The sequence below is a fragment of the Gopherus flavomarginatus genome, chromosome 3, assembly GCF_025201925.1.
Source record: "Gopherus flavomarginatus isolate rGopFla2 chromosome 3, rGopFla2.mat.asm, whole genome shotgun sequence".
Taxonomy (NCBI): Eukaryota; Metazoa; Chordata; order Testudines; family Testudinidae; genus Gopherus; species Gopherus flavomarginatus.
Genome location: NC_066619.1, coordinates 15,999,815 through 16,023,331, shown reverse-complemented (window position 1 = coordinate 16,023,331; position 23,517 = coordinate 15,999,815). Strand labels below are relative to the sequence as shown.

General features: G+C 39.1%; 1 protein-coding gene across 2 annotated transcripts in view; it reads left to right on the top strand.

The window, feature by feature from the left end:
* Positions 1 to 23,517, top strand: part of DYM (dymeclin) — a 355,894-nt gene that overhangs the window by 244,572 nt on the left and 87,805 nt on the right. For both annotated transcript variants that reach the window (XM_050944679.1, XM_050944680.1), the window contains one exon: positions 12,365 to 12,467. In XM_050944679.1, coding sequence (XP_050800636.1) covers positions 12,365 to 12,467 — 103 coding nt within the window. The remainder of the gene's footprint in view (positions 1 to 12,364; positions 12,468 to 23,517) is intronic.

Genomic DNA, 23,517 nt, shown 5'->3' with positions numbered 1-23,517 from the left:
GGTCATGGCTAATAGCAATACAGATCCAGTGCTAATATTGCCTTTCTATATGGTTGCACTGGTCTGTGAGGGTGCTAATGCAAGAGTTTAGTTCTGCTGAGACATGGGCCAGTATACTCATTTTAATTAGACTGATTTTCTTTATGCAAGAAAACCCATCTCCCACAAAGATTTGTTTGTCTTGTCTGCCTCTTTCTTTAGGTTATGTCTGATGGCAAACCACAAAATAAAAATGTATGCAAATTTTGCTGCAGCCTTTCCTCTCTCTATCTTTTCATTTAGTATTTGTTGCAGGACATTCCTTAGATTCATACTTTTTTTTTTTTTTGAGGCCAGAAGAGACCATTGTCATCATCTAATCTGATGTCCAGCAAAACAGAGGCCATAGAACTTCCCTAGACTCATAGACTCATAGGTCAGAAGGGACCAATCTGATCATCTAGTCTGACCTCCTGCACAAGGCAGGCCACAGAACCCCACCCATCCAATTTTATAACAACCCCTATCCCAGGACCGAGTTATTGAAATCCTCAAAAATGGTTTGAAGACCTCAAGCTGCAGGGAAACCACCAGCAAGCGACCCGTGCCCCACGCTACAGAGGAAGGCGAAAAACCTCCAGGGCACCTGCCAATCCGCCCTGGAGGAAAATTCCTTCCCGACCCCAAATATGGCGATCAGCTAAACCCTGAGCATGTGGGCAAGAGTCACCAGCCAGCACCCAAGAAGGAATTCTCTGCAGCAACTCAGTACCCATCGCATCCAACATCTCCCCGCAGACCATTGAGCAGACCTGTCTGGTGGTAATTCAAGATCAATTGCCCAAATTAACGATCCTATCATAACATCCCCTCCATATACTTATCAAGCTTTGTCTTAAAGCCAGGAAAGTCTTTTGCCCCTACTACTTCCCTCGGAAGGCTATTCCAGAACTTCACTCCCCTAATGTTCAGAAACCTTCGTCTAATTTCAAGTCTAAACTTCCTAATATCCAGTTTATACCCATTCGTCCTCGTGCCTACATTAGTACTAAACTTAAATAATTCCTCTCCCTCCCTAACGTTAACCCCCTTGATATATTTATATAGAGCAAGCATATCCCCCCTCAGCCTTCTTTTGGCCAGGCTAAACAAGCCAAGCTCTTTGAGTCTCCTTTCATAAGGCAGTTTTTCCATTCCTCGGATCATCCTCGTAGCCCGTCTCTGAACCTGTTCCAGTTTGAATTCATCCTTCTTGAACATGGGACACCAGAACTGCACACAGTATTCCAGATGGGGTCTCACCAACGCCTTATATAATGGTACTAACACCTCCTTGTCCTTGCAGGAAATACCCCGCCTGATGCATCCCAAAATCGCATTTGCTTTTTTTAACAGCCGTATCACATTGGCGACTCGTAGTCATCCTGCTATCAACCAGTACCCCAAGGTCCTTCTCCTCCTCCGTCGCTTCCAACTGATGCGCCCCCAACGTATATCCAAAATTCTTATTATTAATTCCTAAATGCATGACCTTGCACTTTTCACTGTTGTATTTCATCCTATTTCTATTACTCCAGTTTACAAGGTGGTTCAGATCTTCCTGAATAGTATCCCTGTCCTTCTCCGTGTTAGCAATACCCCCCAGCTTCGTGTCATCCGCAAACTTTAGTAGCACATTCCCGCTCTTTGTGCCAAGGTCAGTAATAAAAAGGTTAAATAAGATCGGTCCCAAAACCGATCCTTCAGGGACTCCACTGGTGACCTCCTTCCAGCCCGACAGTTCACCTTTCAATACGACCCTCTGGAGTCTCCCCTTTAACCAGTTCCTTATCCACCTTACAACTTTCATATTCACTCCCATCTTTTCCAATTTAACTAACAGCTCCCCGTGCGGAACCGTGTCGAACGCCTTACTGAAATCTAGGTAAATTATATCTACCGCATTTCCTTTATCTAAGTAATCCGTCACCTTCTCAAAGAAGGAGATCAGATTGGTTTGGCACGATCTACCTTTAGTAAATCCGTGTTGCAATTCGTCACAATTACCATTGACCTCTATGTCCTTAACTACTTTCCCCCTTAAATTTTTTTCCAAGACCTTACATACTACAGACGTCAAGCTAACAGGCCTATAATTACCCGGATCGCTCTTATTCCCTTTCTTAAAAATAGGAACTACATTAGCAATCCTCCAGTCATACGGCACAACCCCCGAGTTTATCGATTGCTTAAAAATTATCGCTAACGGGCTCGCAATTTCACGCGCCAGTTCCTTTAATATCCTCGGATGGAGATTGTCCGGGCCCTCCGACTTCGTCCCATCGAGCTGTTCAAGTACGGCCTCTACCTCAGTTGCCGTAATATCCACTTCCATATCCACATTCCCGTTTATCATCCCTACATCATCGCAAGGTTCCTCACTAGTCTTATTAAAAACTGAGGCAAAGTACTTGTTTAGATGTTGGGCCATGCCTAGGTTATCCTTAACCTCCATTCCATCCTCAGTGTATAGCGGCCCCACTTCTTCTTTCTTTGTTTTCTTCTTATTTATGTGGCTGTAGAACCTTTTACTATTGGTTTTGATTCCCTTTGCAAGTTCCAGTTCAATGTGGCTTTTAGCCTTCCTCACTTTATCCCTACATGTTCTGACCTCAGCAAGGTAGCTTTCCTTACTGATCCTGCCTTCCTTCCACTCCCTGTAAGCTTTCTGCTTTTGTCTAATCCCCTCTCTGAGTTGTTTGCTCATCCAGTTTGGCCTACAACTCTTGCCCATGGTTTTTTTCCCCTTTCTCGGGATGCAGGCTTCCGACAGTCTCCGCAGCTGTGACTTAAAGTAACTCCAGGCCTCCTCCACATTTAAATCCACTAATTCCTCCATCCAATCCACTTCCCTAACTAATTTCCTTAACTCTTTAAAATTAGCCCTCGAGAAGTCAAAAACCCTAATCCCAGATCTACATTTGTTTATCCTTCCATCTAGTTTGAACTGAATCAGCTCATGATCACTCGAACCAAGGTTGTCCCCTACCACCATTTCTTCTACGAGGTCCTCACTGCTCACCAACACCAAATCTAAAATGGCATCCCCTCTGGTAGGTGCTTCAACTACTTGATGAAGAAATCCATCCGCTATCACATCCAGGAAAATCTGACCCCTATTATTCTTGCAAGAACTCGTCCTCCAGTCTATATCCGGGAAGTTGAAGTCCCCCATAATCACACATTTCCCCTTTGTGTTTACTTCATTAAAGACATTAAAGAGGTCTCTATCCATATCCCAATCCGATCCCGGCGGTCTGTAGCACACCCCAAGCACTATCTCAGGGGATGCTCTAGTTGCTTTTTTACCCAGCGTGATTTTTGCCCAGACAGACTCTGTCTTGTCCATTCCATCGCTTCTTATTTCGCTACATTTAATTTCATCATTGATGTACAAGGCTACTCCACCACCTTTGCCTTTCTTCCTGTCTTTTCTAAACAGCACATAGCCTTCAATACCCGTGCTCCAGTCATGAGTACTATTCCACCAGGTTTCGGTAATCCCTATAATATCCGGCTTCACTTCCTGCACTAGTAACTCCAGTTCCTCCATCTTGTTACCCTGAATTAGTTCCTGTTTGATCTAGGGCATATCTATTAGAAAAACATCCAGTCTTGATTTAAAACATTTCCATTGGTGGAGAATTCACCACAACGCTGGATAAGTTGTTCCAATGGTTAATTAGTCTCCCTGTAAAATTAGCACCTTATTTCCACTCTATCTAGCTTCAGCTTCCAGACATTGAATGTTAGTATATGTTTAGCTGTTAGATTATCAAATTTCTGTTCCTTTTGTAGATACATATAGGCTGTGATCAAGTCACCCCTTAACTTTCTCTTGGATAAGCTAAATAGACGGAACTCCTTGAAGCCTATCACCATAATGCACATTTTCCAATCCATTAATCGCTCTTGTGGCTCTTCTTTGAACCCTCTTCAGTTTTTCAGCATCCTCCTTGAAGTCTGATACTAGAACTGAACAAAGTATTTTAGTAGTGGTTGTACCATCAAAATGGTTATTGTTTGCATGTATCCCTCTTACAAAGCAATCAAGATTGTTCCATATCAGTGACCTGTGTTTGTCATTATTTGCTACTTTCCAATCTTTGTTCCACGGCAAATTTTATCAATAATGATTTTGGGGGATTTTCCAGGGCATTGATAAAAATATTAAATGGTATAATGCCAAGAATTTATCTCTATGATTGACCAATAGAAACATACCTACTTGATCATGATTCTCCATTTACAATTACATTTTGAGGCATATTTGTAGCCAGTATTTAATCCATTTAGAGTATGGCATGTTGAATTTCTGTGGCTTTAATTTCTTAATAAAAATGTCATCTGGAACCAAGCCAGATACCTTACAGAAGTCTTAGGTATATTACATCCAAAATGTATATTATATTAAGTGTCTAACTTTAGTAGCTGCTTTTTAACATTCTCTTTAGTTACTGTTGTAATGGAAAGTGTTTCATCATAAGATATAAATACATCATCTCTTTTTACCAAATACAGAACTGAAATATTTATTGACCACTTCTACCTTTTCTGCATTATTGATTTTTGTACCATTTCTAGTGTGGAACCAATACCATCGTTAGGACTTGTTTGTTCTTTATATACTTTAAAAACTCCTTATTTTCTTTAGCTCTGTTAGCTCTTGATTTCTGCTTGTGTTCTTTTGCTTCCTTTATCAATATTCTGTAATTCCTAGCTTCTAATTTATATTCATTGCTATCAACAAAAAATAGCTGTTTTCATGTCCCTTCTAAGACAGGTTGTTGCTTCCCTTCTTTCTTAATTGTGGCATTGAGTGTCTAGTAAAATGTTTTTAAACAGTTTCCAATTATCATTGACAGTTGTCTTTTAAAATTATTTATCCCAGCTGATTTGGTTCATTATTGTTTTAATCCTTTTGAAATTGATCCTTTAAAAGCACCATATATATATTTTACTGGTTTGGACTTTACATTTATTATACATAAACAAAATAATCAAGTCATGATCACTTGCAGCTATTGAACCACTAATTTTTAGTTTTGCTATAAAGAGGAATTGATCTGTCAAGATCAGGTCTAATATACAGTTCCCTCATGTTGGATTCAACACTTTGAGTTAGGAAATTGCCATAAATAATTTTTAGGAATTCTAAGGACACTTTAGGACTGGCAGCATGAAACTTTGAGGTCTCCCGTGATAACTCAGCGTTTTTTTTCTCATACACGTTATAGTTGGTTTTCCTGTTCTCTAGTGTGATTTTGGAGGTCCATTGATTCATTAAAACATTGATCCATAAGAATGCTTATGAAAGGATGTGGTAAGGAGGTCCCTGTGTATTTGAGCTTTAACCGTTTTGAACTTGAGTACATTAATTATATAATTTAATTACATAAATTACATATCATCACAGAAAGTAATGATGGAAAACCCTACACTATCATCATCTCATTTAGTCTATCCACCCTGACCAGAAGGATTTTTTCCTACTATATATTTTTCCGTTGTTGTGTCCAGTCTAGTTTTAAATAGGCAGAAGTAGAAGTGTGATTAAGGCATATGAATGGGAATTAGGAGATCTTTTTGTGACTCTGTCACAGATAAATGGGAATAACAATACAACCTTTAGGTGGTGCTCTGAGGCTAAATTAATATTTTACCAGTTGCTGTCAGATGCTCAGAGAGAGGGTGCTACACAAAGTGCAAATTATTATTCTAATTTATTAAGTGTCTAGAGTGATGAGGCTCACCCACACTTCCCCGTTCCACTGTTCCACACTCCTTGAGACAAGTGTTCAGCATTTATTCCTGATATTCAGCCTACATTTTCCTTCGCCTAATTTCATCACATCCCAGGAATTCTGTGAAATTAATAGTTAGCTCACTTTATCACACACCCACCAATGCTTCAAAAGTAGAAATTGGTAGGGGAGTTTTCAGCAGCTAATCTCCTAATTAAATTCTCTGAGCGTTTAAATTTTATGAAGAAAAAGGAAAATCAGACAAGACAAAATTCTCTCTCTAACTCTGCTGTTCCTTTCCCTCTCCTCACTCATCCTCCTCTATTTTCTGGGGTGGGGTGGGATATTCATTTTTCCATATGTTCTCCACGTCTGTGCAGGATTAATATTGTGCATGTTTCCATTCTCACATGTTGAAGAAATACATTACCCAAAACCCTGCTGCCTTATTCTGTGTTTTGTATTTAAATTCCCTTTGCAGCCAAAGCAGCTCATTGGGGTTTCCCAGAAAGGCTGCTTGTGGTGGAAGCCCTTCTTCCTTCCAGAGCTGTTTTCTTCCTCTTCATGAAATGAACTGTACCTTTCAAAATAGACGGAGGCACTTGAGTGCAGTGAGTCCAAGTGCAGATTAAACAGACACTTCTAGATCAGTTTAAACCAATGATGCTGTCTGCGCAGCACTAGATAGTGCTGACGACACTACTGAATTAGCAGTATTATTGGCGGCAGGAGTAACACTGCATTCCCCAGTGCAGGTAAACAACCAGTTTTCAAAGCTAAGCTTTAAACAAGCTGAAAATCTGTCCTCAAATGAGCAATTTACTGTATAAATACATCATCTGGATTTGGGAAGGGAAAAGGAACTGTGCTGCTGTGTATGCCATTATCCTAGATCTTATTTTTGTTTTCTTATTCACTTTCAGTAGTCTTGTAGACTGAGGGTCTATTCCAGGGGTCGGCAACCTTTCAGAAGTGGTGTGCCGCGTCTTCATTTATTCACTCTGATTTAAGGTTTCGCATGCCAGTAATGCATTTTAACATTTTTAGAAGGTCTCTTTCTATAAGTCTATAATATATAACTAAACTATTGTTGTATGTAAAGTAAATAAGGGTTTTAAAATGTTTTAGAAGCTTCATTTAAAATTAAATTAAAATGCAGAGGCCCCCGAACCTGAGTGCCGCTGAAAATCAGCTCGCGTGCTGCCTTCAGGCACGTGTGCCATAGGTTGCCTACCCCTCCTCTATTCCAAGTGTTTTCAATTGTAAAGGTTGTAGATTGCTGGGAGGCTGATAGGAGGCCTAAGCAGGTAGATATCTTGATAAAAGACTGCAGATGGATCCACTTGAGGGGAAAAGAGGATGAGAGATTCCAGAGGCTAGGAAAGTGGTTGCTTTCTTCTGTACTTTTCTCTGGGATGCAGATTTTCACTGCCTTCAGATCTATTGAATTATTCTTAATGCTATAGGTATTGATCACCACCTATAATTATCACAAAGGATTAGTATTTCTTAATCTTATTTACTGCTATTTGTATATCAGACTAATTGAGAGAGGTGTGGTTCAGTGATAGTTTCATCCTGGGGCTTGTACTTAGGAAGCCATATTTCTAACATCAGCCCTGATCCTGATTCCCTCTGGTCTTGGGCATGTTACTTCATTATTCTGCTTCAGTTTCTCCATCTGTAACATAGGGAGGACAATATATAACTATCATAAAGGTAGCTGTGAGGATTAATGACTGATAAGGAATTTGAATGTGAAGTATTATAGAAATCAAGCTATTAACACTATTCCTAAAATGACACAGACTGAAGAGATGTTGGGAACTGATAGGACATTGAATTGATTGTTAAAAGAAAAGGTAAGGTGTGGGTGTGAAAAACGAATTCATTCCTCTTGACTCCCTCAGAAGAGTATTGCAAAAATCTCTTGCCTTTTGCTGAGGTTTTTGGATAACAATACTCAGGATGTTAGTGTGAGGATATATTGTTAGTGTAAAAGATACTGAGGGCCTGGCTACACTGGAGAGTTGCAGCGCTGGTGGTGGCTTTACAGCGCTGCAACTCACTCACCGTCCACACTTGCAAGGCACATACAGCGCTGTATCTTCCTGGCTACAGCGCTGCATGTACTCCACTTCTGCCTGGGGAATAACGACTACAGCGCAGGTGATGCAGCGCTGCTCCGCCAGTGTGGCTGCCAAAAGCGCTGTTATTGGTCTCCAGAGGTATTCGGAGGTATCCCAGAATGCCTGTTCAGCCACTCTGCTCATCAGTTCGAACTCTACTGCCCTGGCCTCAGGTGACCTGCCCTTTAACTCTTATTTTAAGCAAATAAAGAACAAAGAAGACTTGCTCAAACTCTGATCAACACTTTTGCAGAGAGAAAAGTTTTGAATTCTCTCTGCTCTTCAAAGCACTAAACCTCAGTCTCTCAGATCCCAAAAAGATTCTGTATCTATAGTATATTAACCCAGGAAATATTCTGCCTCTTGCATACTATTTTATGAAACTAGCTATATAAATGTGACATTTGAACAGAGTAGGCTCTGCCGCTGCACCCTGGTGCCTATCAAGAGAGAATACCAAGCATTCCCCAATTCTAACACCACCATTTCAATGTTAGTGGGTGTCACTAGCTTTTATTTACCCTGTTTTGTGGTGTTGGTTTTATACTCACTAATAAATAGCTAAATAATATTGGTGATTTTTGTGAAATCTTATGTCAGCTCTAAATCCTTATGAATGCTCTGAAAATGAGCCAGCAGGAGCTGATAAAAGAATGTACAACAGCAGACCTCTTCTACTTATGGCAAATCATGTCACCTCTTGGATATAGTCGACTGCACCAAGAAAAAAGGGTTTTTACAACTGTGACCATCCAGAGCTGTGGGTGCATGTAGAAGAACTATAAAATAAAACATACAAATTAGGACACAAACCAATCCGAACTCTCCAACCATCCAGCTAAAACTCACTCAGTGCAAAATTCCAGAAAAACCTGGGGAGTGGCAGGGGAATATATGAGCTTAACAAATTCAGGTTCTGATGAACCAGTGTGAGGAAGCGGATTCGAAAACTGAGGTGGATTCTCTGGAAATGCTCTCTGCAATCAATTTAGCTTATATTATGCCTATTACCATACTATCTGAGTGCTTTATCTCCCGTTCCCCTCCCTTTTAAATCCAGGAGTTAGTAGTTTAAGCAACTGAGAATATTTCAACAGACATGATATTACACAATTATAGAGCTATTGTCATCTGCAAATTGAAAGCACTGCAGCCTCAGATTGTGTCACTATATTTTCTGATTGTCTAACAGGCTTGTTGAACCGGAGGAGCCCTGTGGTACCCTCCAAAAGAGGGATTTTTGGGGCAGTGCTACCAAGTGGATTCTTTCAGAGATAAAAGAATGGAGCCACTCAAGCCACTCTGTCCTTGCCAAGAACTGCAGCCTTGTGGTTGCTGGTATCAGGGCCGGCTTTATGACCCGCGGAGCCTGATTGGAATACTCTGCGGCGGTCCGGGGCTTCGGCGGGACTTTGGCAGCAAGGGGTCCACTCTGGGTCTTCTGTGGCAGAAGACCCCCGGAATGGACCCTGCCACCACTGAAATGCTGCCTTAGGCGCAAGCGTGGGGCCCGATTCCAGGGAATTGGCCTAAAACCAGCCCTGACTGATATCAAAGGCAACTGAGAGATCTCAAAGAATCTGCATGGACATTTGTTTACCTCAAACCTGCTATAATTGACCAGTGAGACCAGTGTTGTCTGTGAGCCATATCCAGAACTAAAACATGGTTGACTTTAAAGTGTCTTTTGAGTTTCTCTCTGACCTTGTGGTGGTGGCACGTCACACTTTCAGAATGGTTATAGCCATTTAAGAGAAGCAAAAGTGTCTGTACTTTGTCTCTGTGTGTAAAATATCATATATGGGGAGATTGAAAATAGAAGTGGTGAATGGATTTGAGGGTAAAAGTAGTACGCTAACTGTCTGAGAGACATAGAAAGGTTAGAAATTATAATAAACAGGTTGGGGAGCTTCATAAAGCAGGGATCCAGACAGTAATAAATTGTATGATTTGTGAGTTAGTAAATGTATAGTATAAGTAGGGCAATATAACACTTGTCGAGGCCAGAGGCTGAACACTTCCGGGCTGTACACAGTTCTGCTCCTGCATTCTTCTAGGCCAAGATTTTCAAAAGTGACTAACAATTTTGGAAGTCTCCATTTTTTAAATACTCAACTCAACTTACAGGAGTTCTGATTGTCAGAAAGTGCTGAGCACTAACCCTAGTCTTTTATTTCCTACTGCTATCGATGTCAGGGCCTTCCCTCTGCCTTCACCTTCAGTTTACATCCTCCTACATTCACTGCCATGCTTCCTTACATAACTGCCCTGTATGCCTGGAATGACCTCTCATCTGCATCATTCAGGCAACTTTCCTCCTTCATTTCCCTCCATCAAACATGTGGTGCGTATGTTAAACAGACGATTCCTTGGCTTTCTGTTGTGCAACACTATTCCTTGCTTTTCCACTTCCTTGACTACATCCTGTCTCCTTATGCCTTGCTTCCCTTAGATTGTAAGATGCTCAAGGCAGGGACTTGTCTTTCTGTGTCTTTAAAGCACCATGCACATCTCTGTGTTTAACATTAGACAAGGCAGTACAGTATCATGATGTCTTTGTGTTTATAATAAATATACAGCATAAAGATTACATTCACTATTAAATGTGTTCAGAATGTTGAGATTAATAGTCATGTTCTACTCAGTGTCCAGGAACATACCCATACATCTGAAAACGAAGCTGAACCTGTCAGTTTAATGTGACTGAGAGCTGAAGGCTAGATTTAAACTCTGCTTGAAAGGCCAGTGTTTTATCCATCAAACCACCCATCTTCTAAATCATCTATTAACCTTAATGAAAATAAATTTTGATTTAATTTTTGAGGGGTGCAATATAGTAAAGTTTTAGAATCTGAAAAATTAACAGATGGATATCCTGGTGAAGGGACCTACGTACAAGAAGTGAGAGTAAGAAGCGGTCAACTGCCCGTGAATTATTTTTACGATAATGTAATAGATCAGGTTAAGCACACAAAACCCCATAATTCTTGGCCACTGTGTCACTTTGATATTGTATTATGTACAGTGTTCAGCTTTGATCAGCTCACTTAGAGAATGATTTACAGTAGCAGAGACCGTCAAAGTCTTGAAGGGCAAAAAACAGTTTAGAGGTACGCAGGATTTACATATGAAGTCAGATTGTTGACGTTCTTTAGCCTGAAAAGAAAGAATAAGTGGTGTACAAAATAGTGAAGGGTATAGTGAGGACACTCAACAAAGGAATACCAGTGGCACTAAAGAGCAGTCTCTTTAAAATACACACCTTCTAAAGTAGTACTTTCATCTATGTAATTAACCTGAACCAGTAAAATCACTGCCAAGAAACTCATACAAATTCAGACTGAAAATAAGGTGCCCCTTTTTAACTGTAAGCGTAACTAACCACTGGTAATTTGCAAGGGTTAGATTCTCTGTTACTAGCACTTTTTAAATCAAGATCGGATGTTTTTCTAAAAGATAGGCTCAAGTGCAAATAGGAATTAATTCAGGGAAGTTTTATGACCTGTATTATGCAGGTCAGATTAGATGATCAAAGTGGTCCTTTCTGGGCTTGTCTATGAATCTATACAGTAATGGACTGCATAATTTACATTTTTCTTCAGACTTAATACATCTGTTTAGCATCTTGTGGTACTAGGTACACCGGGTAGTATATGCAAAATAACTTATTTGGGGAATACACAGTGCTTACCCTAATTAGTAAAGATTAAGCACAGGATTTTTAAAAGATCCAAAGTGACTTAGAAGCATAAGGGAATGTCCTTAGTGGGACTTTTTATGATGATGTAAGTAACTTATATGATTTTGAAATTTCCACCCAAAATATAAGAAGTTAAAAATAATCGAAAACAATGCAGACATACATAGCCCCTCTAAATTCACAGAGGAATTACCTGTGTAATTCAGTTCCTCATCCTCTGAATTGCACCAGAAATCTCTTCTGCTCCTTGAAAAGAAAACGTATAGTACGGGAGTCCTGACTAAATTAGCAAAATACATATCTTTATTAACTTAGGGTTTTTTAATGTACTAGAACATTAACGAACTGAAACATAAAAAGTAGGGGGAAATGTAAAAGATACTACATGTACCCAAGGCTGTGGAAAATAAGTATATTGCATTGAGATAGTGAGCTTGAAGACTTAATTGTTATGGATACACATGAGCAGAATTTAAGTTGCACATACAGTCTTAACTTTGATTTCCCAGGCTTTTGAATTTTTAAACATAACTTAACTTTCTTTGTCCATATTTTGTAGTATGGAATTCAGAGTTCTTTCTCACGTACCGAAGATTTAAAGCATATATTACCCGTGCAACTGATGTGCATTGTACTTTTCTTTAGATCTCCCAATTCAAGGAAATATTATGGACAGTTTCTTCTAATTGAATAGTCTAGCTAACTGGAAGAAGAGGGTCGCTTGTGAATTCTTATTATAGTAAACATTTTCTGATTTTTGTGTTCTTTTTCAGTTTGTTTTCTTTGTTGTCTAAAAAACACAACAAAGTTTTGGAGCAAGCCACACAAACCTTGAGAGGTTCCCTCAGTTCAGATGACTCTCCACTTCCTGATTACGTGAGTATTGAATTTAATGTTTTAGTGAACTTCTCAAAATAGAAGCAGCAACATCCCTAAATCTGCAAAAGTTTATCAAAGTGTGTGACAGTGAGGCAACCACCAACACCAAAATATAGGAACCTCTCAAAATGACATCATGTCTGAAATTTTGTGAGAAAATGAAAAGTATACTTACAAAGGGCAAAACAAAACCACAGCTGTTCAAAGCTAAGAAACCTTCCATAGCCTGTCAGCTTGCAATTTTCAAGACAGTGCAATCAGATGCATTTGGGAGATATAGTTAAAACCATACTTAAAAAAAAAACAAAAAAAACTTTGGCATCTACCAGTATTTTAAAAGGCCTAAAATATTATGCAGATCTGCTCTTGAAACAAACCCTAATACATATTTGAAACATAAGTGCCCAATATATGACTGAAGTTGTAGACCAAACTGGTGTTTTCTGAACATGCATACACATGCACTTCTAAGGATGGCTTCTCATCTGGTCTAAGCCAATATCTGCAGATGGGACAACAATTTGAAAATTGATTACATGACTGTCAGAAAACTTCTTGTTTACTATACTGTTAATTTATACAACAAAGAAACTTCCTCCCATATCTTAAATGGTATTATTTATACATTCTTTTCAAATGTGACTGGTTTATATTGGTTTACATTGGTACATTTTATTTTATAAATCTATGCAAAAATGTTTTTCCTAATTTATAAATTGCTATGTGTTTGATCATGGAAATATAACCATATTTTACCTTGAGTTTTAGTAAGCATTTCAGGAAACCAAACGCTGAGGGATTACAAACTGTACAACTCCATCTTCACATATTTCAAGCTTTTAAAAGCTTATGTAACTTTTAGAAGACCTTTTATTGTTGTTGTTGTTGTTGTTATTATTAGCATTATCTTAGAACCTAGGAGCTCCAGTCATGGACCAGAATCCAATGGTAGGCACTGTACAAATAGGGAGAAAAAAAAAGATAATCCTTGCCCTACAAACTCTAAGTATAAGACAAGAGACAACTGATGAATACAGACAGACTAATAGGGGAATACACGGAAACAATATTGGTCAGCACGATAAGCTGTGGTCTCAACACACTAGCTAATATCTATTAAAACTATTACTTTTTATCTAACAGGTTATATTTTGAGGGCTCAAAATGGTTAATTTAACTAGCAACATCGCTTGACTCACATATCCAGGGTTGGCTCTAAGTATTTTGCCACCCCAAGCACAGCAGGCATGCTGCCTTCTGCGGCTTGCCTGCAGAGGGTCCGAAGATGCGGGACCAGCAGCCCCTCTGCAGGCATGCCACCAAAGGCAGCGTGCCTGCCCCCCTCACGGCGACTGGCAGAGCGCCCCAAATGGCTTGCCGCCCCAAGCACGTTCTTGGCGTGCTGGTGCCTGGAGCCGCCCCTGCGCATATCCTGGCCAGAGTTGTTTATATGCAATACACAAACAATGCCATTTTGCTATTCAAAAGCAGAGTGCTGGCTAAGGTTATTGAGTAAACAATCACCATTTTTTCCTATTTAGTCTTGCTACCTGTGATGTGATATATTTCAGAGTAACTTCTTACAACACCAGTGATTTTATACTCTCCGATTTATGTCTGTTGTGCTTTTGAGAAGTAAAACTCTAACCTTTAACATATCAACTGATTTGTAACTCAAAACATGGTGTTAAACAAAACAGAAAGTCACCTCTTAGCATAAGGAAAGAAACGTATCATGTGTTTTATTAAAAGAGAATATAACATAAGTCTAAAAGCTCTTTCAGTTCTGTAAGCATGGACAAACAAATGTCCTTTAGACTTTGCAAGGATCTCAATGGGTTGGTGTTCTTCATAAGTGGTACTCTTTCCTTTGGGTCAGTTTTGAACCCATGTCCCAGTGTGCTGTAAGGGGGCACTACACTGCTAGAGGTGCCATTTTAAACCATTCCTGAGCACTTATCATTACACATCTCAGATAGTTTTTTGTAGGGATAATTAACCTCAGTGCCTTGTCAAATTCCAACTTTGGGCAATTACAGCTGTACATATTCAAAGGCCTCTTTCAGTTACAGGAGTCTTCATGACCCGTCCTAAAATCTTAAATAGAGTTGCTTTGACTGATTTCAGCCCAGAAGTGGCTGTGTTTCAGTGGCAGTGGCACAATCATTCTCTCGCTATCAAACCCATCTCACTGAAATGTAGTGGAGTTTAAATAGCTAATGTATGTAAAGCACTTTGGGATATTTGAATGAAAATCTGTATAGAAGGACAAAATATTTTACCGCTTGCACACATTCTTAACCAATGAATTATAGCTGTAATGGCCTCATCTGGTTGCTTGGAAGGTGGTAACTGTGCTGTCATGGAAAAGGGTGCTGATTTTAAGAAGAGACCCTTGGAATTCTGTCCATTCCTTCCCCCACCCCCACCCCCAACCCAAGATAGGGGAAAGAGATGGTTGTGATTGGAAGCCTGAGGGATTACATCTAGTTTTTAAGATTAAAGATCTTTTTTATCTTTAGAATTCTCCCCCAAGTCTTATGAAATAGTTGATTTTAGGTAGAAGTTGAAAAACTCACTAAGGAACAAAATTTAAATTGAAAAATAATTTTTTATTCTACTAAGTTGACATGCATCACTTGTGCATAGTCAGTGCACATTTAGTCATGCTGGTTTGTTCAGTGTCTACATGAATTTTAACAGCAGTTATATGCAAAACTGGGATAGGGGCCTTATGGCAGCAGGTGCTTTATTTGCTGCTTATTAGTATTTGGCCTTAGATGTTGAGTGGCAAGTTGAAGGCCTTTTGGAGCAGACTTCTGGAAGTACCCAACACCCACTTCCAGAAGTTCTCAGCACTCAGAGGTACCTGGCTGCTGAATTCTTTTGAAAATCTACCCCTTTATTTTCACACTAGCCAACTACCAGCACTGAAAATTTAAGCCACTGATCTTCTATATGGCTTGGTTATCCACAAACAGCCAAGGTAAATTGGTAACTGGCCACATGGGGAAACTTCTGTAACTCAGTTGAGTTTAAAATTTAACATTTATATTTGGGAGGTAGAAAATAAGTGGATGTTTTCCAAAGTGAACCCTAGAAATACATCCTCATACACATATCAGTTAGGTGCTGGAGTTCTAAATTGTCCCATCTTTGGGGATGTCACCTAAATATAATTTCAAAGGCAATTAAAAGCTTGTCAGTGGCCTGAAGTACCCTTTAGCAATTAAACCTCTGCCTTATTTATATAGAATTTGGAAATCCCTCAGATGAAAGGTGCTGTACAAGTACAAATTTTTATTTTTTTTCATCCCACAAGATCTATAGAGTAGCTACACAGTTGCTCAGTACATACTTTTACTAAACATTTATTTCTTGGATACATTTTAAAGTCAGTCTCAAGAAATTCCTAGTGTTTTAGAGCACTCTGGTGCCGTATGTTGAAGGTCATGTGACCAAATCATATGAACTGTGCAAGAAAGTTCCTTTGCAACGCATCTTTCATATAGGGGTCATATGACCCCATCTTTGAAAATACAAAATGCTCTCATGATCCATCCTCCAAAGCATAGTCCAAAATGTGACGTTTCTGCATTAGTTAAGGGTTAGAATTGATCTACTTTTATAGTCAATAAGGAAAGTTTAAACGATATGAGCAAAGTAGCCCTGCATTTTGAGCCCAGTAGCAAAGCCTGATGGATTTGTGAGAACTGCTGATCAGAGCTGAATTTTTCCTGGCCAGTTCCCAGTCTAGTGAATTATTTCTTACCTGCTGTGCAGAGCTAATGTTATTTGGAAGCCCAGGATTCTACAAATGTCACTGCATTTCCTCCTCCTTTGTTAATAATCTAAATAAAACTTTGTAATTGCTTGATGAGATGTTTCTTTCAATTCTTTTTCTTTCTCAGCTTGTGCTCTATAATGGTGGTAAATGAAGTCCACTATTTAGATTCTTCTTTGATTTATCCTTGATTTATATGGTAAATAGAAAGCAGCTGTCTATTTGAGCATCTAATTCTTGAAACCCTTAGGCCCCTCAAGCATCATCTGGAAATAATGTAGCTTGTAAAACAAAGCTAAGAAGAAAAAGCAAAGTTTGTTTTATGTGGGATGAATGACTTCAGTTGAGGTCCTTCTAATTCGGCCATTATGAGGGTTATTAAAAAGCAGTATTACAAAAGTGGTTTCAACAAAAAGAATTTTTTGTAACTTCTATCTTGTTATTACAGTTGATTATAGTCAAAGCTGAAAGTACTTTATTAATAGTCCTTCATTTCAGTTCCCCCAACTGAGAACCAAAGGATCCTGTAATCTTACTCTCTTATATATGGGTGGATGTTAAATGGTTCCCTTATTTCATTTAATTCCTTAAAACAAATAGTGTGTTAGAAGTCAAATCTACATATTTGTCTTGTATGTCTTGGCATCTGTAAAGTCTAGATGAAGAAAGGTCTCTGAACAGAAATATTATTAGCTATCTTTTAAACAAGGTGAAACAACATAGAAAGCTACATATTTTATTCAGGATTTAATGACGTTGCTGTTGATAAAAAATGACTGTACTTGAGAATTAGACAAGCTTTATCTTCAGCATGTTTGATTTAATTTCAGTTTTGTTAAACTGCTGAAGCAAAATTAATGCTCTATAATATAGATTATTTCACCCTACCATGCCACCATATCCCCTGTCCTGTCTTTGTCCTTTAGGAATAAATTTCTGTGATGTTCTCTCAGCTGTGATCTCTTTAAACAATCACTTGATCTGTTAGCTGAGATTGCCAACAGTTGTATCAATTGAGGTGGTGGTTTTTGTGACCTGAACAAATGAGGAGTTAATCTGTCTACCAAACTGTCAACATATGAGACTTTCAGTCACTCAGTCTGGACAATGTAAAAACTGTAACTAAGAGAGTGTAATGTTTTGGCACCATGTAAAGTCTTATATGTTTACATGGGTACAGCCTATAGGCAGCAGCTGTACCTAACAAAAGTTTGGTTATAGAGCTATATTAAGGTAGAACAGACTTTACTTGTGATATTCTCAGCATCTAAAGAAGAACTGCATCACAATTGGCAATAAGCATTTCTTGCGAAGGTGAGCTGCCTATCATTAAATGAATAGATTGAATAATGAGAAATAGAACTAAGAAAACAGTCTTCTGTGCTACCATCAAGTAACTTTAGTAGTGTTTTAGAGGTGAAACTAAACCAGTTAGCCATCCAGCTAGTAAGATATAGTTGTTAATGTCTAGACCAGTGATGGGCAGCCTGAGCCCACCAGGATAATAAACGAGACAGTTTGTTTACATTGACCATCCATAGGCACGGCCGCCCACAGATCCCAGTGGCCGTGATTTGCCGTTTCTGGCCAATGGGATCTGTGGGAAGCAGTGGCCAACACGTTCCTAAGGCCCGCACCGCTTCGCGCAGCTCCAGTTGGCCAGGAACAGCGAACCACGCCACTGGGACCTGGGGGCAGCCATGCCTGCAGAGGGTCAGTGTAAACAAACTGTCTCGCAGCCTGCCAGTGGATTACCCTGATGGACTGCAGATTGCCCACCACTGGTCTAGACAGTAGTCTGTCGATATACTGTCTAGCAGTAGTTACACAGAGTGACTGTATATTGCATTAGAGTTCCTTAATTGTATCCTTTATTATGCTAGCAGTAGAAGTTGAGTCATTTTTTGCTGAACGAGAAAAGGCTTCTCATCATTGTGCAGTATATGCCTAATATATACAAAATTATAAAAAAGTAAGTAATCTTCCTGGCATAGTGTTTACTCAAGAGTCATATTTAAAATCTATTGTTTAGCTCTGTTCTTTCCATTGAAGCTCTGTCGGCTTCTTTCCAGAATTATTTTCCTGTATATTTTCTTCCATTTTTACTTGTCAAGGTCCCTACTTAATTTAAGCTTTTCAGGGTTTGATTTACCAAAATGATAGTATTTAGTTACATAATGTTAATGAATGAATAGCATTGTTTAGTATTCACTTACTCCTAAATGTTTGAGTCCTTGAATTTTAGACCTTTTAGTGGCTGCACTTAATAAGCTTTTCTACTGTAATTATGAAATAAAATGACTTGTTATTATTGGAAGTTGCAGTACATAAAACAATATCAGATATTTGTGATTTTTTTTTAACTTGGCAATGTCTGTTTAAGGTATGCAAAATCTAGCAATTTAGACCCCCCTCTCCTGTGATGGTTACCCAGTTTTGCACTAAATTATTTGTAAATTCTAAGGCCAGAAGGGACCACTGTGATCATCTAGTCTGAGCTCCTGTGTAGCAGAAGCCATGGAACTTCCCCAAAATAATTCCTAGAGAATATATTTTAGAAAAATATCCCATCTTTATTTAAAAACTGTTAGTGATAAAAAATCCACAGTGACTCTTGGTAAATTGTTCCAATGGTTAATTTACCCTCACTGTCAAATTTACACTGTATTTTTAGTTTGAATTTGTCTAGCTTCAACGTCCAGCTGTTGGGTTGTATTATACCTTTCTCTACTAGATTAAAGAACCCATTATTAAATAATTGTTCCACATCTAGTTACTTATAGACTGTAATCAAGTCACTCCTTAATCTTCTCTTTGTTAACTGAAATAGATTGAGCTCCTTTAGTCTACAAGTATATGGCATATTTTTTAATCCTTTAATCCTTCTCATGGCTCTTCTCTGAACTCACTCCAATTTATCAACATCCTTCTTGAATTGTTGGCACCAGAAATGGACACAGGATTCCAGCAGTGGTCTCACGAGTGCCAAATACAGAGGTAAAATAACCTCTCTACTCCTACTTGAAATTCCCATTTATGTATCTAAGGATCACGTTATCTCTTTTGGCCACAGCATCACACTGGGAGTTCACTGTTCAGAGTCACTGTTTCCCACCATAGAGACCTGCATTCTGTAAGTATGGCCTACACTCTTTGTTTGTAGAGTGTGGCAGAGCTCCGACCTTGTCCCCGTCAGTCCCACGCTTCTAGGTGGTTTATGCTAGCCTCAGTGGCTCACTCGACCCTCCATGTAGCCCTTCTCTCTCTAGGGCCAGGGTTACAGTCTGCTGAGCCCTTTTCATCATAAGCCAGCAAGGAGGTTGGTGAGAGAACTCTCACCATCTCTGTTGTCCCTTGGGACTTTTTTCAGAACAGTTTAGCCTCCTGTCCTGACAGGGGCCTGTCTTCTCCTCCCAGGAGGTGTTTCTGTAGTGGCAGATTGGGGGGAACCCGGGGCAGCCCGCAACCCCGGGTTCCAGCCCAGGGATCCTAGTGGCAGCAGCTGTTGGCAGCCGACCTTTCACTGCCAGAGTTGCTACATTTCTCTGGGCCACTTCCCCACAGCTCTCCCGCTTCTCTCTTCTTCATCCTTACCTTAGGGCTCTCTTACCGATGGCTTGAGGGTGTCTTCATTAACCAGCCCTTCAACCACAGTTCCTCTCCTCTGACTCCCTGGCTTTCCCCAGCCTGACTAGAGTGAGCCCTTTTATAATACAAAAGGGCCTTAATTAGAGTCGGGTGTTCACCTTACCTTAATGGCCTCACCTGACTCTTTGCAGGTTAATTGGAGTTAGATGTTCTCATTAGCCTGGAGTAGCCGCTGCTCTGGTCAGTCAGAAACAGAAAACTGTTCAGTGGCCTTCTGCTACTTTGTTGTACCCAACTGGCCTGGGTCTATAACAAGAGATGTATGTTTACATTTAGCCATATTAAAATGCATATTGTTTGCTTGCTCCCAGTTTACCAAGCGATGCAGATTGCTCTGAATCAGAGACCTGTCAGAGACCTTTTCTTCATTATTTACCATTCCCCCAATTTTTGTGTCATATGCAAACTTTATCAGTCATGATTTTATTTTTCTTCCAGGTCATTGATAAAAAATATTAAAAGAATAGGGCCAAGAACCAATGCCTGTGGAACCCCACTGGAAACAAACTTGCTGAATGACAATTCCCCATTTACAGTTACATTTTGAGACCTATCAGTTAGTCATTTCTTAATCCATTTAATGTGTGCCAACTTAATTTTATATTATTTTAGCTTTTTAATCAAAATGTGTGATATCAAATCTAACACTTTGCAAAAGTCTAAGTATATTACATCAACACGATTACCTTTATCAGCCAGTCTTGCAAGTTCATCAAAAAAAATATCAAGTTTTGGTATGATGGGATCTATTTTCCATAAATACATGTTGATTTGCATGAATTACATTACCTTCCTTTAGTTCTTTCTTAATTGAGTCCTGTATCAGCTACTCTATTTTCTTGCCCAGGATTGATGTCAGGCTAACAAGCCTGTAATTACCTGGGTCGTTCCATTACCCTTTTTAAAAATTGGCACAACATTACCTTTCTTCCAGTCTTCTGGAATTTCCCAAATGCTCCAAGACTTATTGAAAATCATATTAATAGTCCAGTGACCTCTAAGCCAGCTCTTTTAAAACTCTTGGATGCAAGTTATTTGGACCTATTGTTTAAAAATGTCTAACTTTAGATAGTTTCTGTTTAACATCCTCCAGAGATACTAGTGGAATGAATTGAGTCTTGTCTTATCACCATATGATGAAACTATATCATGTTTTTTTCCGCAAATACAGAGTAGAAATATTTATTCCACATTTCTGCCTTTTCTGTATTATTATTGATAATTCTACCATTTCCATCTAGTAATGGACTAATATCATTGTCAGGATTCTTTTAATTCCTAATATATTTTAAAACCGCCTTTTTATGGTCCTTTAATGTGCTAGCCATAGATTTCTCCGTGTGTCCCTTGTCAATTTTCTGCAGTTCCTAACTTCTTGTTTATATTCATTACTATCAAATTCCCCTTTCTTCCATTTGTTATATATTATTTTTTTAATTTGTACAGCTGCCTTCATTTCCCCCTAAACCAGATGTGTTTTTAAACCAGCATGGCCTTCTTCCTCAATTGTAGAATTGTGGCTTTTGAGGCATCTAGTAAGGTGTCCTTAAATGATTTCCAATTATCATTTACATTTTTCTGATTAAATTCTTCCTGCCATCTGATTTAGCTCGTAATTGTTTTCAGCTTTGTGAAATTGGCCCTTTGAAAGCACCAAGTATATAAATTACTGGTCTGTCCTTCATTGTGCTTGCACATTATAAATAGCATCAAGTCATGATCACTTGTACTTAAGCTACCACTTATTTCTAGTTCTGCTATCAGTTCGAGGTGGAAGTCAAATTCAAACAGCTTAATGGGCCAAATCAGAGGTTCCGGATAATCTCCATCCAAGAATATTAAAGGAACTGATGCATGAAATTGCAAACCCAATAGCAAGTATTCTTAATGAATCTGTAAACTTGAAGGTGGTACCCTATGACTGGAGAATCATTAATATGGTACCTTTTTTAAAAGAAATGAAAAAAGTGGTCTGTTAAACTACAGGCCCATAAGTTTGACCTCAACTGTATGCAATGTCTTGGAACAAATTTTGAAAGAAAAAGTAGTTAAGAACATCGAGATAACCAGCAATTGGGATAAAATACAACATTGTTTTTATAAAAGGTAGATCGTGCCACCAGATGAACCTAATCTCTTTGAGAAGATAACGGATTTTCTACACAAAGGAAATGCAGTGAATCTAATCTACATCGATTTCAGTAAGGCATTTGATACGGTTCCACATGGGAAACTATTAGTTAAATTGGAGAAGCAGGGGATTAATATGAGAATTGAAAGGTGGGCAAGGAACTGGTTAAAGAGGAGACTATAATGGATCATATTGAAAGGTGAATTATCAGGCTTGAGGGTGGTCAGTAGTGGAGTTCGACAAGGATAGGTCTTGGGACAAATCTTATTCAACATTTTCATTAATGACCATGGCACAAAAGTGGGAGTGTGCTAATAAAATTTGCAAATGACACAAAATGGAGAGGTATTGCCGATATGGAGGAGGATCAGAATATCATACAAGAAGATTTGGATGACCTTTAAAACTGGAATCATAGAAATGGGATGAAATTTAATAGTGCAGAGTGCAAGGTAATGCACTTAAAGACTAACAACAAGAATTTTTGCTGTAAACTGGGGATATATAAATTGGAAGTGACAAAGGAGAGGAAAGGCTTGGGTGTATTGGGCGAGCACAGGATGACTATGAGCCGTTGATGTGATGCGGCCATGAAAAAAGGATAATGCAGTCCTAGGATGCATCAGGCAAGGTATTTCCATTAGAGATAAGGAAATGTTAGTACCATTATACAAAGCACTGGTGAGGCCTCATCTGGAATACTGTGCAATTCTGGTCTCCCATGCTTAAGAGAGGTGAATTCAAGCAACTGGTGCAGAGAAAGTCATCTAGGATGATCAGAGGAATGGAAAACCTACCTTACAAGAGGAGACTTAAGGAGCTTCGCTTGTTTAGCCTAACCAAATGAAAACTGAAGGGAAATATAATTGCTCCCTCTAAATACATTGGCAAGATAAACACAAGGGAGGGAGAGGAGTTATTTAAGTTAAGGGCCAATGTTGGCACAAGAACAAATGGATATAAACTGTCCATCAAGAAGTTTAGGCTTGAAATTACATGAACGTTTCTAACCATCAGAGTAGTGAAGTAGTGGAATGGCTTTTCAGGAGGACAAAAATTCTAACTGTTTTCAGAACTGAGTTTGATAAGTTTATGGAGGAGATGGTATGATGAGATTGCCTACAATGGCATGTGACCCTGTTGCAATTGCTAGTAGCAAATATCTCCATCAGCCAGATATGGGGCAATAGATTGGGAGGACTCTAAGGTACTACTGTGAATTCTTTCTCAGGTCCCAGGTCTGACTGGTGGGTCTCACTGACATGCTCAGGGTCTAACTGATCATTGTATTATGGGGTGGGAAAAGAATTTCCCCCCAGGTCAATTTAGTAGAGACCGTGGTGGGTTTTGCCTTCCTCTGCAGCATGGGACAAAGGTCACTTGCTGGTTTGAAGTAAACGGTGGATTCTCTATAACTTGAAGTCTTTATAGTTTGAGGACTTCAGTAACTCAACTAGTCTATTACAGGCGTGGGTGGCTGAGGT